At 45.3% G+C, this 17,082-nt stretch overlaps 1 protein-coding gene across 6 annotated transcripts in view; it reads right to left on the reverse strand.

The window, feature by feature from the left end:
* The window catches only part of LOC133489270 (xenotropic and polytropic retrovirus receptor 1 homolog), a 246,898-nt gene that overhangs the window by 112,867 nt on the left and 116,949 nt on the right, over window positions 1-17,082 (reverse strand). For all 6 annotated transcript variants that reach the window (XM_061798176.1, XM_061798177.1, XM_061798175.1 and 3 more), the window contains one exon: window positions 390-471. In XM_061798176.1, coding sequence (XP_061654160.1) covers window positions 390-471 — 82 coding nt within the window. The remainder of the gene's footprint in view (window positions 1-389; window positions 472-17,082) is intronic.

The raw sequence follows: 17,082 nt of genomic DNA on the forward strand, positions 1-17,082 counted from the left end.
CATTTAGTGAATAATGCTGAAGATAAACCTCCCCCCAAAAAATCATATGCTAAGTCGCAATCACAATATTTATTTAAAAAAAAAAAAATTGCAATTAGATTATTTTCCCAAATCGTTCAGTCCTAGTCGTGATTGAGGACTATATAGTTTTAATTGGGCCCACATTGTTAAAAGCTTATTGGCTTCCCCACGTTGAGGTCAGGCTATGTGTGGCCAAAGGTTTTGCCACATAAATACACGTAATGTTGTGGCCAACCACACAGGAGTGTGCCGAGGAGAATTTTATCCTGTTTGTCCATATTGGCAAAGAGGTTTCATGACCCAATGCCAACCCTGCTACTACATTCCACAGTAACATATATAGAAGTTTCAAATTAAGTGTGAAATACCTGTAATAATAACAGTGACCATTAAGACAAGAAAAACTCCACAGTAAAGTCCAACTCGAAAGGTGGTCCAAGCAGGAGCCGGCTGAAAGAAGACAGAAACTGTGTCAGGAACACTGTAAAAAACAGAATTATTATTGACACAAACAAAACAGCACTCCATCAAATGTAGCATGACATTCATCAGTGAATAAAACTGTTTTGAAATTGAGTCTTCACGTATTTCTGAGCCCACTTCTACTTGTGGCTTTCCCCCACAGCGGGATAAATAAATAACATTTATTTAAAGGCATGACTCAACAAAAAAAAAGAAAAAGATTTTTCAATCATGACAACTCATCATAGTCCATTTGAGAATCTGTTGGGTGAACTGGGAAGTGTAATTCAAGACTCCCTCAAAATTCAACAGTGTGTGCAAATAATGGCAAGTCAACAAACCTATTAAATTAGTTGGACTAATTGTAGTTGTTACTTGAAAAAACATACAGAGGCCAATTAGTTTATGATAAAGAAACTATCTGCCTATTTCTGAAAATAATCTGTCAGTGTGAGCTGTTCTGAATTTTGTGAATTGCATAATAACTGCTCCCACACAGTTTGTCCACACATAAAATGACCACCGAGGCTGCCTGTAGCTCTGCCATTGTCAAGCATGAAGGACTCCTGTCACCAGTCCACATGAAAGCACTATCAGTTCAAAGCCAACAGGTAAGCAGAGGTTGTTAACACAGCTTAGTGTTCGCGAACTGTACCATCGTAAGCTTCTAATAGCCGCCGCATTCTCAAGTGTTTGGTTAAATTGTCAACGTGGCGGGGCGGGTGAGGGGGTATAACTGTCTGGCGACATGTCCACTATAAGCGGGACAACTGTCCATCCATCCATCCATTTTCAACCGCTTATCCAAGGTCGGGTCGCGGGGGCAGTAGCTTCAGCAGAGACGCCCAGACTTCCCTCTCCCCAGGCACTTCATCCAGTTCTTCCGGGGGGATCCCGAGGCGTTCCCAGGCCAGCCAAAGGACGTAGTCACTCCATCGTGTCCTGGGTCGACCCCGGGGTCTCCTCCCGGTGGGACGTGCCCGGAACACCTCACCAGGGCGGCGTCCGAGAGGCATCCGAATCAAATGCCCCAGCCACCTCATCTGGCTCCTCTCGATGTGGAGGAGCAGCGGCTCTACTCTGAGATCCTCCCGGATGACAGAGCTTCTCACCCTATCTCTAAGGGAGACCCCGGACACCCTGCGGAGGAAGCTCAATTCGGCCGCTTGTATCCGGGATCTTCTTCTTTCGATCATGACCCACAGCTCGTGACCATAGTTGATGGTAGGAACGTAGATCGACCGGTAAATCGAGAGCTTCGTCTTTCGGTTTAGCTCATTCTTTACCACAACGGATCGATACAAAGTCCGCATCACTGCAGACGATGCACCGATCCGCCTGTCGATCTCCCGTTCCATTCTTCCCTCACTCGTGAACAAGACCCCAAGATACTTGAACTCCTCCACTTGGGGCAGGATCTCATCCCCGACCTTGAAATTCTGTCCATAAAAGTTATGAACAGAATCTGTGACAAAGGGCAGCCTTGGCGGAGTCCAACCCACACTGGAAATGAGTCCGACTTACTGCCGGATATGCGGACCAAACTCTGACACCGGTCGTACAGGGACTGAACAGCCCGTATCAGTAGGTTCGGTACACCATACTCCCGAAGCACCCCTCACAGGACCCCCCGAGGGACAAGGTCGAACGCCTTCTCCAAGTTCCCAAAACACATGTAGACTGGTTGGGCGAACTCCCATGCACCCTTGAGGACCCTGCCGAGGGTGTAGAGCTGGTCCACTGTTCCAGTACCAGGAAGAAAACCACACTGCTCCTCCTGAATCTGAGATTCGACTTCCCGACGGACCCTGCTCTCCAGCACACATGAATAGACCTTGCCAGGGAGGCTGAGGAGTGGGATCACCCTGTAGTTGGAACACACCCTCCGGTCCCCCTTCTTAAAAAGGGGGACCACCACCCCAGTCTGCCAATCCAGAGTTACTGTCCCCAATGTCCGCGCGATGTTGCAGAGGCGTATCAACCAGGACAGCCCCACAAGAGCCAGAGCCTTTAGGAAATCTGGGCGAATCTCATCCACCCCCGGGGCCTTGCCACCGAGGAGCTTTTTAACCACCTTGGTGACCTCAACCCCAGCGATAGGGGATAGCCTCAGAGAACCCAGACTCTGCTTCCTCATGGGAAGGCGCATCGTGGAATTGAGGAAGGCTTCGAAGTATTCTCCCCACCGACTCACAACATCCCGAGTCGAGGTCAGCAACGCCCCATCCCAACTATACACAGTGTTGATGGTGCACTGCTTCTCCCTCCTGAGACGCCGGATGGTGGACCAGAATTTCCTCGAAGCCGCCCGGAAGTCTTTCTCCATGGCCCCACCAAACTCCTCCCATACCCGAGTTTTTGCTTCAGCGACCACCAAAGCTGCATTCCGCTTGGCCAGCTGCCTCAGGAGTCCCACAGGCCAAAAAGGCCTGATAGAACTCCTCCTTCAGCTTGACGGCATCCCTCACCATTGGTGTCCACCGACGGGTTCGGGGATTGCCGCCACGACAGGCACGGACCACCTTACGGCCACAACTGCGGTCGGCAGTCTCAGCAATGGAGGCGCGGAACATGGTCCACTCGGACTCGATGTCCCCCGCCTCCCCCGGAACATGAGCAAAGTTCTGCCGGAGGTGGGAGTTGAACTCTTTCTGACAGGGAATTCTGCCAGACGTTCCCAGCAGACCCTCACAATACGTTTGGGCCTGCCATGTCGGACCGGCATCTTCCCCCACCATCGGAGCCAACTCACCACCAGGTGGTGATCAGTTGACAGCTCCGCCCCTCTCTTCACCCGAGTGTCCAAGACATGCGGCCGCAAGTCCGATGACACGACCACAAAGTCAATCATCGAACTGCGACCTAGGGTGTCCTGGTGCCAAGTGCACTTGTGGAAACTCTTTTGCTTGAACATGGTGTTCGTTATGGACAATCTGTGACGAGCACAGAAGTCCAATAACAGAACACTGCTTGGGTTCTGAGCGGGGGGGGCCGTTCCTCCCAATCACGCCCTTCCAGGTATCACTGTTATTGCCCACATCCAACCCCTCTCGAGAGGACTGGTACCAGAGCCCAAGCTGTGTGTGGAGGCGAGTCCGACTATACCTAGTCGGAACTTCTCGACCTCACACACCAGCTCGGGCTCCTTCCCTGCCAGAGAGGTAACATTCAATGTCCCTATAGCCAGCTTCTGTAGCCGGGGATCGGATTGCCAAGATCCCTGCCTTCGGCCACTGCCCAGCTCGGACTGCACCCGACCCCTATGGCCCCTCCAACAGGTGGTGAGCCCATGGTAAGGGGGACCCACGTTACCCTTTCGGGCTGTGCCCGGCCGGGCCGCATGGGTGCAGGTCCGGCCACCAGGCGCTCGCCTTCGAGCCCCACCTCCAGGCCTGGCTCCAGAGGGGGGCCCCATTGACCCGCGTCTGGGCAAGGGAAAGCTAGATCCATTAATAGTTTTCATCATAGGGGTCTTTTAGCCGTGTTTTGTCTGGTCCCTCACCTAGGACCTGTTTTCCATGGGTGACCCGACCCTACCAGGGGGCGTGAAGCCCCAGAAAACTTAGCTCCTTGGATCATTGGTACACACAAACCCCTCCACCACAATAAGGTGACGGCTTCCAGGAGGGGGCGGAACAACTGACGAATTGTTAGTGGGCTGCTCGGCAATGAAGTGCTACCTCCAATACAACCATATAATAGAAAGACAAGACACCCAGAAAAAGTAAAAAAAATAGGAGCAATAAAATGAAGAAATAAAATTAAAGAAATATAAATATATATATGAATTTATTTAACTATATATATATATATTATAACCCGATCTTTTCTTCGATTGCAACCAGTCTCCCTGTCCCAGCAGCTGAAAAACACACCCACAGGATGATGCTGCCACCACTATGCTTCACTGTTGGGCCTGTTTTGGACAGGTGATGAGCAGTGCCTGGTTTTCTCCACACATGCCACCTAGAATTTTTATCTTGATCTCATCAGACCAGAGAATCTTATTTCTCACCATCTTGGAGTCCTTCACGTGTTTTTTAGTAAACTCCATGCAGGCTTTCATGCCTCTTGCACTGAAGAGAGGCTTCCTTCAGGCCACTCTGCCATAAAGCCCCGACTGGTGGAGAGCTGTGATGGTTGACTTTCTAGAACTTTCTCCGATCTCCGACTGCATCTCTGGAGCTCAGCCACAGTGATCTTTGGATTCTTCTTTACCTCTCTCACCAAGGGTCATCTCCCACAATTGCTCAGTTTGGCCGGTCGGCCAACTCTCGGAAGGGTTCTGATCGTCCCAAACGTCTTCCATTTCAGGATTATGGAGGCCACTGTGCTCTAAGGAACCTTAAGTGCAGCAGAATTTTTTTTTGTAACCTTGGCCAGATCTGTGCCTTGCCACAATTCTGTCTCTGAGCTCTTCAGGCAGTTCCTTTGACCTTGTGATTCTCATTTCCTCTGACATGCACTTTGAGCTGTAAGGTCTTATATAGACAGGGGTGTGGTTTACCTAATCAAGTCCAATAAGTACAATCAAACAAAGATGGATTCCAATGAAGGTGTAGAACCATTTTAAGGATGATCAGAAGAAATTGACAACAGTGGACCCGAGTTAAATATATGAGTGTCACAGCAAAGGGTCTGAATACTTATGGCTATGTGATATTTCAGTTTTTCTTTTTTAATACATCTGCAAAAATTTCAACAATTCAATTATTTTTTCTGTCAATAGGGGGTGCTGTGTGTACATTAATGAGGAAAAAATGAACTTAAATGATTTTAACAAATGGCTGCAACAAAGAGTGTAAAATTTAAGGGGGTCTGAAAACTTTCCATACCCACTGTGTGTATATATGTGCCGACACGGTGAATGGTTAGCACACCTGCCTCACAGTTCTGGGGACCGGGGTTCAAATCCCGGCCCTGCCTGTGTGGAGTTTGCACTTTCTCCCCGTGCCTGGGTGGGTTTTCTCTGGGCACTCCGGTTTCCTCCCACATCCCAAAAACATGTGTGGTAGGTTGATTGGAGACACTAAATTGCCCGTCGGTGTGAATGTGAGTGCGAATGGTTGTTTGTTTCATGTGCCCTGCGATTGGCGGGCGACCGGTTCAGGGTGTACCCTGCCTCCCACCCAAATATAACTGGGATAGGCTCCAGCACACCCACGACCCGAGTGAAGATAAGCGGTAGCGGAAATGGATGGATGGATGGATGAATATCTATCTCTCTCTCTAGATATATTATATATATATATGTATATATATGTATATATATTTATATATATATATATAAATATATATATATATATACACACACACAAATATATTTATATATATATATATATATATATATATATAGAGAGAGAGAGAGAGAGAGAGAGAGAGAGAGAGAGAGAGAGAGAATATCTATCTATCTATCATATCAGGGAAATATGGAAAAGTTGCGGCGGCACGGTGGGCGACTGGTTAGAGCATCTGCCTCACAGTTCTGAGGACCGGGGTTCAGTCAGGCCCCGCCTGTGTGGAGTTTGGATGTTCTCCCCGTGCTTGCGTGGGTTTTCTCCGGGCACTCCGGTTTCCTCCCATATCCCAAAAACATGCCTGCTAGGTTAACTGACATCGCTAAATTGCCCGTAGGTGTGACTGTGAGTGCGAATGGTTGTTTGTTTGTATGTGCCCTGCGATTGGCTGGCAACCAGTTCAGGGTGTACCCCGCCTCCTGCCCGATGATTGCTGGGATAGGCTCCAGCACGCCCGCGTCCCTAGTGAGGAGAAGCGGCTCAGAAAATGGATGGATGGAAGTTAATTTATTTCCATAATTCCATTCAAAAAGTTAAACTTTCATAGATTATAGATTCAGTGCCAACAATTTAAACAATTTCAAGTATTTATTTGTTTATTTTTACATGAAACCCAGCTCATAAAACCCATGATATCAGGAATTCAAAAAATTATAATATTGTGACGAAATCACCATTTAGTTCTCAGCTTTTGTAGAAAAAAAGAAGGAAGTTACGGTCACATTAAATCAATAAAAATATGGTACTTTCGAAACGATCTGTTAATCTTCAATACTTGTTTGGGAATTGCTTTGCTTTAATCACTGCTTCGATGCGCCGTGGCATTGAGGCAATAAGCCTGTGGCATTGCTTGGGAGTTATGAAAGCCCAAATTTCCTTGATGCTTGCTGTCAGTTTTTTGTTTTTGGGTCTGGTGCCCCTCATTTTCTTCTCGATAATACCCCACAGATCACAGTTGCCCCATACAGGTAACCCCCGTTACCTGTATGTTGGTATTAGATCTTAACCCATTAAATACCAACAACGTAGTTTTACATCTTTTAGAACTTGATCACCTCAGCCCAAAGACATTGTTTTCCGTCTTTGACGTTTTTGTGCGCCACAGGCTTCAGAAGGGGGATGACGTCACTCCTCACGATAGGATTGGGCCTGAAAGCAATTTGAATCCCCATAAAAACGGATGGCAGCAGTGGTTCATACAACTTAGAATTTTGGTATTACTTACCCATGTTCTACCACAAATTACTAAAGAATGGAAAACGGTAGAAACAAACAAGCCAAGAGGTAACCAAAAGCCTTAAATGTGCAAAGCCTAGGGTGAAAACAGTGAAGAAGTGGACTAACGAAGCAAAGATAGAACTTCAAAGCTCTTTAGACTGCACAGACTGGAGTGTCTTTGAAAATTTAACTGGTACCCTGGATGAATATACAGACACTGTGACATGCTATATCAGTTTCTGTGAAGAGGTGTGTGTACCAACAAAGTTATTTCGGACCTTCAAAAACAACAAACCGTGGTTCGCTGCCAAACTTAAGCAACTTCGCCAGGCTGAAGAGGACACAGATCGAAGTGGGGATAGTGCCCTGTAAAATTGTGCAAGAAACCAGCTGACTAAAGAAATTAACATCGCAAAGAGAAATTATGCAGTAAAGTTCGAAAAACAGTTTCCCGCTAACGACTCTAAATCAGTCTGGCATACATTACAATTACTTCGCTAACCATTTACAAGCGACCATCCCCCCAAGTTGAGAATAATGCAGCCCTATTGGGGGCACAAGTCAGTGCAAACTGAATGTTGGGACTATGACAGGAAAATCTCGGGAGTTGGTTGACATGATGATTAGGAGAAATGTTGCAATATTGTGTGTCCAGGAGACCAGGTGGAAAGGCAGTAAGGCTAGAAGTTTAGGGGCAGGGTTTAAATTATTTTACTATGGTGTAGATGGGAAGAGAAATGGAGTCGGGGTTATTTTAAAAGAAGAGTTGGCTAAGAATGTCTTGGAGGTGAAAAGAGAATCAGATCGAGTGATGAGGCTGAAATTTGAAATTGAGGGTGTTATGTGTAATGTGATTAGTGGCTATGCCCCACAGGTAGGATGTGACCTAGAGGTGAAAGAGAAATTCTGGAAGGAGCTAGACGAAGTAGTTCTGAGCATCCCAGACAGAAAGAGAGTCGTAATTGGTGCAGATTGTAATGGACATGTTGGTGAAGGTAATAGGGGTGATGAAGAAGTGATGGGTAAGTACGGCATCCAGGAAAGGAACTTGGAGGGACAGATGGTGGTAGACTTTGCAACAAGGATGCAAATGGCTGTAGTGAACACTTTTTTCCACAAGAGGCACGAACATAGGGTGACCTACAAGAGCGGAGGTAGAAGCATGCAGGTGGATTACATCTTGTGCAGACGATGTACTCTGAAGGAGGTTACCAACTGTCAGGTAGTGGTAGGGGAGTGTGGCTAGACAGCATAGGATGGTGGTGTGTAAGATGACTCTGGTGGTGGGGAGGAAGATTAGGAAGACAAAGGCAGAGAAGAGAACAATGTGGTGGAAGCTGAGACAGGACGAGAGTTGTGCAGCTTTTCCGGAAGAGGTGAGACAGGCTCTCGGTGGACGGGAGGAGCTTCCAGAAGACTAGACCACTGTAGCCAAGGTGATCAGAGAGGCAGGCAGGAGAGTACTTGGTGTATCTTCTGGCAGGAAAGGAGAGAAGGAGACTTGGTGGTGGAACCTCACAGTACAGGAAATCATACAAGGAAAAAGGTTAGCTAAGAAGAAGTGGTACACTGAGAGGACCGAGGAGAGGCGAAAGGAATACATTGAGATTGAGGTGGCAAAGGCCAAACAAGAGGCATATGATGACATGTATGGCAGGTTGGACACTAAAGAAGGAGAAAAGGATCTATACAGGCTGGCCAGACAGAGGGATAGAGATGGGAAGGATGTGCAGCAGGTTAGGGTGATTAAGGATAGAGATGGAAATATGTTGACTGGTGCCAGCAGTGTGCTAGCTAGATGGAAAGAATACTTCGAGGAGTTGATGATTGAGGAAAATGAGAGAGAAGGGAGAGTAGAAGAGGCAAGTGTGGTGGACCAGGAAGTGGCAATGATTAGTAAGGGGGAAGTTAGAAACGCATTAAAGAGGATGAAAAATGGAAAGGCAGTTGGTCCTGATGACATTCCTGTGGAGGTATGGAAGCATCTAGGAGAGGTGGCTGTGGAGTTTTGACCAGCTCGTTCAATAGAATTCTAGTGCGTGAGAAGATGCCTGAGGAATGGAGGAAAAGTGTACTGGTGCCCATTTTTAAGAACAAGGGTGATGTGCAGCGCTGTGGCAACTATAGAAGAATAAAATTGATGAGCCACACAATGAAGTTATGGGAAAGAGTAGTGGAGGCTAGACTCAGGACAGAAGTTAGTATTTGCGAGGAACAGTATGGTTTCATGCCTAGAAAGAGTACCACAGATGCATTCTGCAAGTATGGAGTGGCAGAGAAGTATGTCAGAATAAAACAGGACATGTACGAGGGCAGCAGAACAGCGGTGAGGTGTGCTGTTGGTGTGACAGATGAATTTAAGGTGGAGGTGGGACTGCATCAGGGATCAGCTCTGAGCCCTTTCCTGTTTGCAGTGGTGATCGATAGGCTGACAGATGAGGTTAGACTGGAATCCCCGTGGACCATGATGTTTGCAGATGACATTGTGATCTGCAGTGAAAGCAGGTAGCAGCTGGAGGAACAGTTAGAAAGATGGAAGCATACACTGGAAAGAAGAGGAATGAAGATTAGCCGAAGTAAAACAGAATATATGTGCATGAATGAGAGGGGTGGTGGGGGAAGAGTGAGGCTACAGGGAGAAGAGATAGCAAGGGTGGAGGACTTTAAATACTTGGGGTCAACCGTCCAGAGCAATGGTGAGTGTGGTCAGGAAGTGAAGAAACGGGTCCAAGCAGGTTGGAACGGGTGGAGGAAGGTGTCAGGTCTGTTATGTGACAGAAGAGTCTGTGCTAGGATGAAGGGCAAAGTTTATAAAACAGTGGTGTGGCCAGCCATGATGTACGGATTAGAGACAGTGGCACTGAAGAGACAACAGGAAGCAGAGTTGGAGGTGGTGGAAATGAATATGTTGAGGTTCGCTCTCGGAGTGTCCAGGTTGGATAAAATTAGAAATGAGCTCATCAGAGGGACACCCAAGGTTCGATGTTTTGGAGACAAAGTTAGAGAGAGCAGACTTCAATGGTTTGGACACGTCCAGAGGAGAAATAGTGAGTATATTGGTAGAAGGATGATGAAGATGGAGCTGCCAGGCAAGAGAGCTAGAGGAAGACCAAAGAGAAGGTTGATGGATGTCGTGAGGGAAGACATGATGGCAGTTGGTGTTTGAGAGGAGGATGCAGGTAGATAGGCTTACATGGAAAAGGATGACGCGCTGTGGCGACCCCTAACGGGACAACCCGAAAGCAAAAGAAGAAGAAGATCCCCCCCAAGTTGAGAACAATAAAAGACTAGTCGACGACTTGAACACCTATTGCAGATTTAAAAATGACACTTTCACACCCCACACCACCGACCACCATCATACCTGTCGCCCTGAAATCTGTGGTCATGAAGTCATTTGAACAACATGGGACTGCACTTCATCCGAGAACACTTCAACGGCGTGGGGACCTACGTGAGGATCCTGTTCGTGGACTTCAGCTCTGCGGTCAACACCATCATTCCCAAACTCCTCTCCTCCACGTTTCTCCGGCTCAGCGTCTCGCCTGCCATCTGCCAGTGGATTTACAGCTTCCTGACAAGCAGGACACAGCAGGTGAGGCTGGAGGACACCACCTAATCTACACGCACCACCAGCACCGGGGCGCTCAACGTTGTGTCCTCTCTCCGCTGCTCTTCTCTCTCTACACGAACGACTACACGTAAAAGCACCCGGCTGTCAAACTCCTGAAGTTTCAGACGACACCACAGTCATCGGCCATATCAAAGACAGTGACGAGTCTGCGTATCGACAGGAAGTGGAGCGGCTGGAGCTGTGGAGCGGCTGGAGCTGTGGTGCGGCCGACACAACCTGGAGCTGAACACCCTCAAGACTGTAGAGATGATCGTGGACTTCAGCAGGCATCCTTCGCCACAGCTGCCCCTCACGCTGTCCAACTGCTCTGCGTCAACCGTCGAGACCTTCAAGTTCCTGGGAATTACACTCTCCCAGGACCTGAAGTCGGAGATCAACATCAACTCCATCCTCAAAAAGGCCCAGCAGAGTATGTACTTTCTGGGGCTTCTGATGAACCACGGCCTGCCACAGGAGCTGCTGAGGCAGTTCTACACAGCAGTCATCGAACCTGTGTTCATCCATCACAATCTGGTTTGGTGCTGCTACAAAAAGTCGACCCTTGAGGACTTGCACGCTGCCAGCACTAGGACAAGAACATGCAAAATCCTCTTGGACCCTCCACATCCTGGTCACCACGTCTTCCAGCTCCTTCCCTCAGGTAAGCGCTACCGAATAATGCATATTAAAACAAGCAGACATTCCAACACCTTCTTCCCTCTTGCCATTAACTTCTTAAACAGTTAACTTACAATTCCATTGTAACATGCTGCCAATTTTGTCTTGAGACTGTTGTCTATGTCGGGCCAATTATACATTACTCGCGCACTCACTAAAGTAGTCTCGCCACCCTGCATTACTTGCATATCTGTTGTTGACCAATACTGGCCACTCGTGCATGAGAAGTATCTGCACCATTTGCACAATTGAGATTAGTCGTGTGATAATCTGGGACAGTCACTTTAAACAGCATACAATTATTGAAGTCTCTTTCTCATTTGCACCATTGTTCTATTAGTCATTTCAAACTGCTCTAATTGCTTGAGGACTCAGCATCATTTTGCACAATTGTCAAAATAATAATAATAAAATTGTACCGGCATTACCGGTATCCTTTTATTGCTCATTGACTGTGTTTTTATGTTTTTGACATACTTGGCAAATAAAGATGATTCTTATTATGATTTGAAAGAAAATACTTTTGAGACATAAAAACAGTGCGGAAAGTCACTGAGCAATAAAAGGTTACCAGTAATGTGGTAATGCTGATACATTATTTTTTTTTGACAATTGTGCAAATGATGCAGAGTCCTCTAGCAATTTAGAGCAGTTTGAAATGACTAATAGAGCAGTAGTCTGGTACAGTGACCATTCTGCAAATGGCACAGACTTCAAGATATTTAAAGCAGTTTAAAATGATTAGTAGTACGATAATCTAAACTGTCAATTGTGCAGATACTTGTCTCAAGCACATGAGTGACCAGTATTGGTCAACGATTTCAACCTCTACGGTCCATATCATCAAAAGATTCACAAAATCTGGAGAAATCTCTGCACATAAGCACCATGACCAAAAATCAACATTGAATCCCCATGACCTTCGATCCCTCAATAAAAACCGGTATCATTGTGGAAAGAATATCGCCACGTGGGCTAAGGAACACTTCAGGAAACCATTGTCAGTCAACACAGTTCGTTGCTACATCTACAAATGCAAGTTAAAACTCTACAAGGCTAGCCGAAAGCCATACATTTACAACACCCAGAAACGCTGCCGGCTTCTCTGAGCCCAAACTCATCTGAAATGGACTGACTCAAAATGGAAAAATGTACTGTGGTTTGATGAGTCCACATTTCAAATTATGTTTGGAAATCATAGACATCGCGTCCTCTGGGCCAAAGAGGAAAAGGACCATCCGGATTGATATCAGCGCAAAGTTCAAAAGCCAGCATCTGTAATGGTATGGGCGTGTGTTAGTGGCCACGGCATGGGTAACTTGCACATTTGTGAAGGTCCCATTCATGCTGAAAGGTACATACAGATTATGGAGCAGTATATGCTGCCATTCAAGGAACGTCTTTTTCAGGACATTCCTGCTTATTTCAGCAAGACAATGCCATGGCACATTCTACACGTTCGCAGTAAAAACATGTGTGAGTACAAGATTGGCCTGATCCCATTGAAAATATGTGGCACATTATGAAGCCGAAAAAAGGACAACGGAGAACTGAGACTGTTGTGCAACTGAGGTTCAAGCAAGAATGGGAAAGAATTCCACCTAAAAAGCTTCAGAAGTGTGTCCTCAGTTCCCAAATGCTTATTGAGTGTTGTTAAAAGGCAAGGTGATGTAACACAATGGTAAACATGCCCCTGTCCCAGCTTTTTGGAACATGTTGCAGGGATAAAATTCAAAATGAGTGAATATTTTTTGGGGGAAAGCAAAAATGTTTATCTTTGAACATTAAATATCTTGTTTTTGTAGTGTATTCAAGAGAATATACAGTGACTGAAGTAAGTATTTAACGTCACTATTTTTCTCAAATATATTTCCAAAGGTGCTATATTGACATGAACATTTCACAAAATGTTGGGAACAACCAGGTAATCCATACAGACAAAGAAAGTAGAACAAATAAACTTGGAAATTAAGTTGTGTGTAAAAATGTGAAATGACACAGGGGAAAAAGTATTGAACACATGAAGAAAGGGAGGTGCAAAAAGGCATGGAAAGCCATGACAACACCTAAAATCTATCAATAAACAGCAATTCAGCCCCTTGTCAGTGCAAATGAATATCAGCTGGTTCAGTCCTAATTGATGGCCTACAAAAAGGTCTCATTGCCAAGGTGTGAGTCAAGACACATCTCATGATGGGTAAGAGTAGACCATCTCAAGACCATCGCAAAGCAATTGTTGCAAAACAACAATGGCATCGGTTACAGGCGCATAGCTAAGCTTCTGAACATTCCAATTAGCATGGTTGGGGCCATAATACGTAAGTGGAAAGCCAAACATACCACCATAAATTTGCCTCGATCAGGTGCTCCTCGCAAGATAGATAGAGGAGTGCAAAGAATAAACATAAGCGTTGTCCAAGAGCCAAGGACCACACGTGGGGAGCTGTAAAAAAAAAACCTGGAATTAGCAGGTACTGTTGTCACAAGGAAAAGAGAGTAATGTACTCCGCTGCCATGGCCTGTATGCACGCTCACCACATTAGACCCCATTGCTGAAAAAAATAAACCTCGTCGAAGCTCGTTTAACGTTTGCTGAACAACATTTGGACAAGCCAGTTAAATACTGGGAGAATATAGTCTGGTCTGATGAGAGTAAAATTGAACTGTTTGGATGCCATGATGCACACCACGTTTGGAGGAGAAACGCCACTGCACATCCCCCTAAAAACACCATACCAACAATGAAGTTCGGAGGTGGGAACATGATGGTGTGGGGCTGCTTTGCAACAAACGGTACTGGTAAACTTCACATTATTGAAGGAAGGATGAATGGGCAAATGTACAGAGACATTCTTGACAAAAATCTGCTGCCATCTATGAGGATGATGAAAATGAAACGAGGGTGGACATTTCAGAAGGATAATGATCCAAAACATACTGCCAAGGAAACTCTCAATTGCTTTCAAAGAAAAAAATATAAAGCTGCTAGAATGGCCAAGCCAATCACCTGACTTGAATACAAACAAAAATCTATGCAAAGAAGTGAAGCTCAGGGTCCATAAAAGAAGCCCACAGAACCTTCAAGATTTGAAGACTGCTTCTGTGGAGGAATGGGCCAAAATTACACCAGTGCAATGCATGCGACTAGTTTCTCCATACAGGAGGCCTCGTGAAGCTGTCATTTCAAACAAAGGCCTTTGTACAAAGTATTAAATAAATACCAGTTGGCATGTTCAATACTTTTTTCCTGTGTCATTTCACATTATTACACACAACTTAATTTCTGATCTTATTTGTTCTACTTTCTTTGTATGTATGGATTACTTGGGTTGTTCCCAACATCTGCTGAAATTTTCATGTCAACAGCACCTTTTAAAATATATTTAAAGAGAAAAACGGTGACGTGTTAAATACCTACTTCGGCCGCTGTAGGTTGAAAAGGATTTGCAAATCATAGTATTATGTTTTAGTTACATTTTAAACAACATTCCAACTTCATTACAATTGGGATTTGTACTCGGGGAGGTAAAACAGGAGGAGCAAATGTCTCAACATCCAAAGAATCACTGAAAAGGTCTTAACAGCTACTCATTTGAGTATCACGCCTTTATTTCTTAGCAGTCCTTCCATCCTCTGTGTTACAGTTTACTTTCCACCGCACCTTTCCACATTTATCACTGAATTTTCTGATCTATTATCTATCACACAAATTACAACCCCAATTCCAATGAAGTTGGGACGTTGTGTTAAACATAAATAAAAACAGAATAGAATGATTTGCAAAACATGTTCAACCTATATTTATATGAATACACTACAAAGACAAGATATTTATTGTTCAAACTGCTAAACTTGATTGTTTTTAGCAAATAATCATTAATTTTGAATTCATGGCTGGAACACATTCTCAAAAACCTGGGACAGGTGGCAAAAAAAGACACAGAAAGTTGAGGAATGCTCATCAAACACAAAAATAGTCGAACAGTTTAAGGACAATGTTCCTCAATGTACAATTGCAAGGAATTTAGGGATTTCATCATCTATGGTCTATAATATCATCAAAAGGTTCAGAGAATCTGGAGAAATCACTGCATGTAAGCAGCAAGGCCGAAAACCAACATTGAATGCCCGTGACCTTCGCTCCCCTCAGGTGACACTGCATCAAAAACCGACATCAATGTATAAAGGATATCACCACATGGGCTCAGGAACACTTCAGAAAACCAATGTCAGTAAATACAGTTTGGCGCTACATCCGTAAGTGCAACTTGAAACTCTACTATGCAAAGAAAAAGCCATTTATCAACAACTCCCAGAAATGCTGCCAGCTTCTCTGAGCCCAAGCTCATCTAAGATGGACTGATGCAAAGTGGAAAAGTGTTCTGTGGTCCGATGAGTACACATTTCAAATTGCTTTTGGAAATTGTGGACGTCGTGTCCTCCGGGCCAAAGAGGAAAAGAACCATCCGGACAGTTATGGATGCAAATTTCAAAAGCCAGAATCTGTAATGGTATGGGGATGTGTTAGTGCCAATGGCACGGGTAACTTACACATCTGTGAAGGCACCATTAATGCTGAAAGGTACATACAGGTTTTGGAGAAACATATGCTGCCTTCCAAGCAACCTGCTTGGGGAAATGGGGAAAAAAGTGTATTGGTGGTCACCGGGGCTCAGGACAGGAGCGGACGTTCGTTTAAGGCTTGCTTGAGGTATGTTCACATACTTTTAATATGATACGGCTCGCAAGCAAGCTAGTGCTAGCACTAATGGTTGTACGTAAACATGCCGCGGTTCTGTCGAAGTACAGAAGTACAATCCCAATTCCAATGAAGTTGGGACATTGTGTTAAACATAAATAAAAACACAATGCAATGATTTGCAAATCATGTTCATCCATCCATCCATTTTCTGAGCTGCTTCTCCTCACAAGGGTCGCGGGCGTGCTGGAGCCTATCCCAGCTATTATCGGGCAGGAGGCGGGGTACACCCTGAACTGGTGGCCACCCAATCGCAGGGCACAAACAAACAAACAACCATTCGCACTCACAGTCACACCTACGGGCAATTTAGAGTCTCCAATTAATGCATGTTTTTGGGATGTGGGAGGAATCCAGAGTGCCCGGAGAAAACCCACGCAGGCACGGGGAGAACATGCAAACTCCACCCCGGTCCTCAGAACTGTGAGGCTGACGCTAAAACCAGTCGTCCACCGTGCCGCCCAAATCATGTTCAATCTATATTTAGTTGAATACACTACAAAGACAAACTATTTAATGTTCAAACTGATCAACTTTATTGTTTTTAGAAAATAATCATTAACTTAGAATTTTATGGCTGCAACACGTTCCAAAAAAGCTGTGACAGGTGGCAAAAAAGACTTAGAAAGTTGAGGAATGCTCATTAAACACTTATTTGGAACATCCCACAAGTAAACAGGCTAATTGGGAACAGGTGGGTGCCATGATTGGGTATAAAAGGAGCTTCCCGAAATTGCTCAGTCATTCACAAGCAAAGATGGGGCAAGGCTCACCTCTTTGTGAACAAGTGCGTGTAAAAAATAGTCGAACAGTTTAAGGACATTGTTCCTCAATGTACAATTGCAAGGAACTTAGGGATTTCATCATCTACGGTCCATAATATCATCAAAAGGTTCAGAAAATCTGGAGAAATCACTGCATGTAAGCGGCAAGGCCGAAAACCAACATTGAATGCCTGTGACTTTGGATCCCTCAGGCGGCACTGCATCAAACACCGACATCAATGTGTAAAGGATATCACCACATGGGCTCAG

This window comes from Phyllopteryx taeniolatus, chromosome 14 (assembly GCF_024500385.1).
Source record: "Phyllopteryx taeniolatus isolate TA_2022b chromosome 14, UOR_Ptae_1.2, whole genome shotgun sequence".
Lineage (NCBI taxonomy): Eukaryota > Metazoa > Chordata > Actinopteri > Syngnathiformes > Syngnathidae > Phyllopteryx > Phyllopteryx taeniolatus.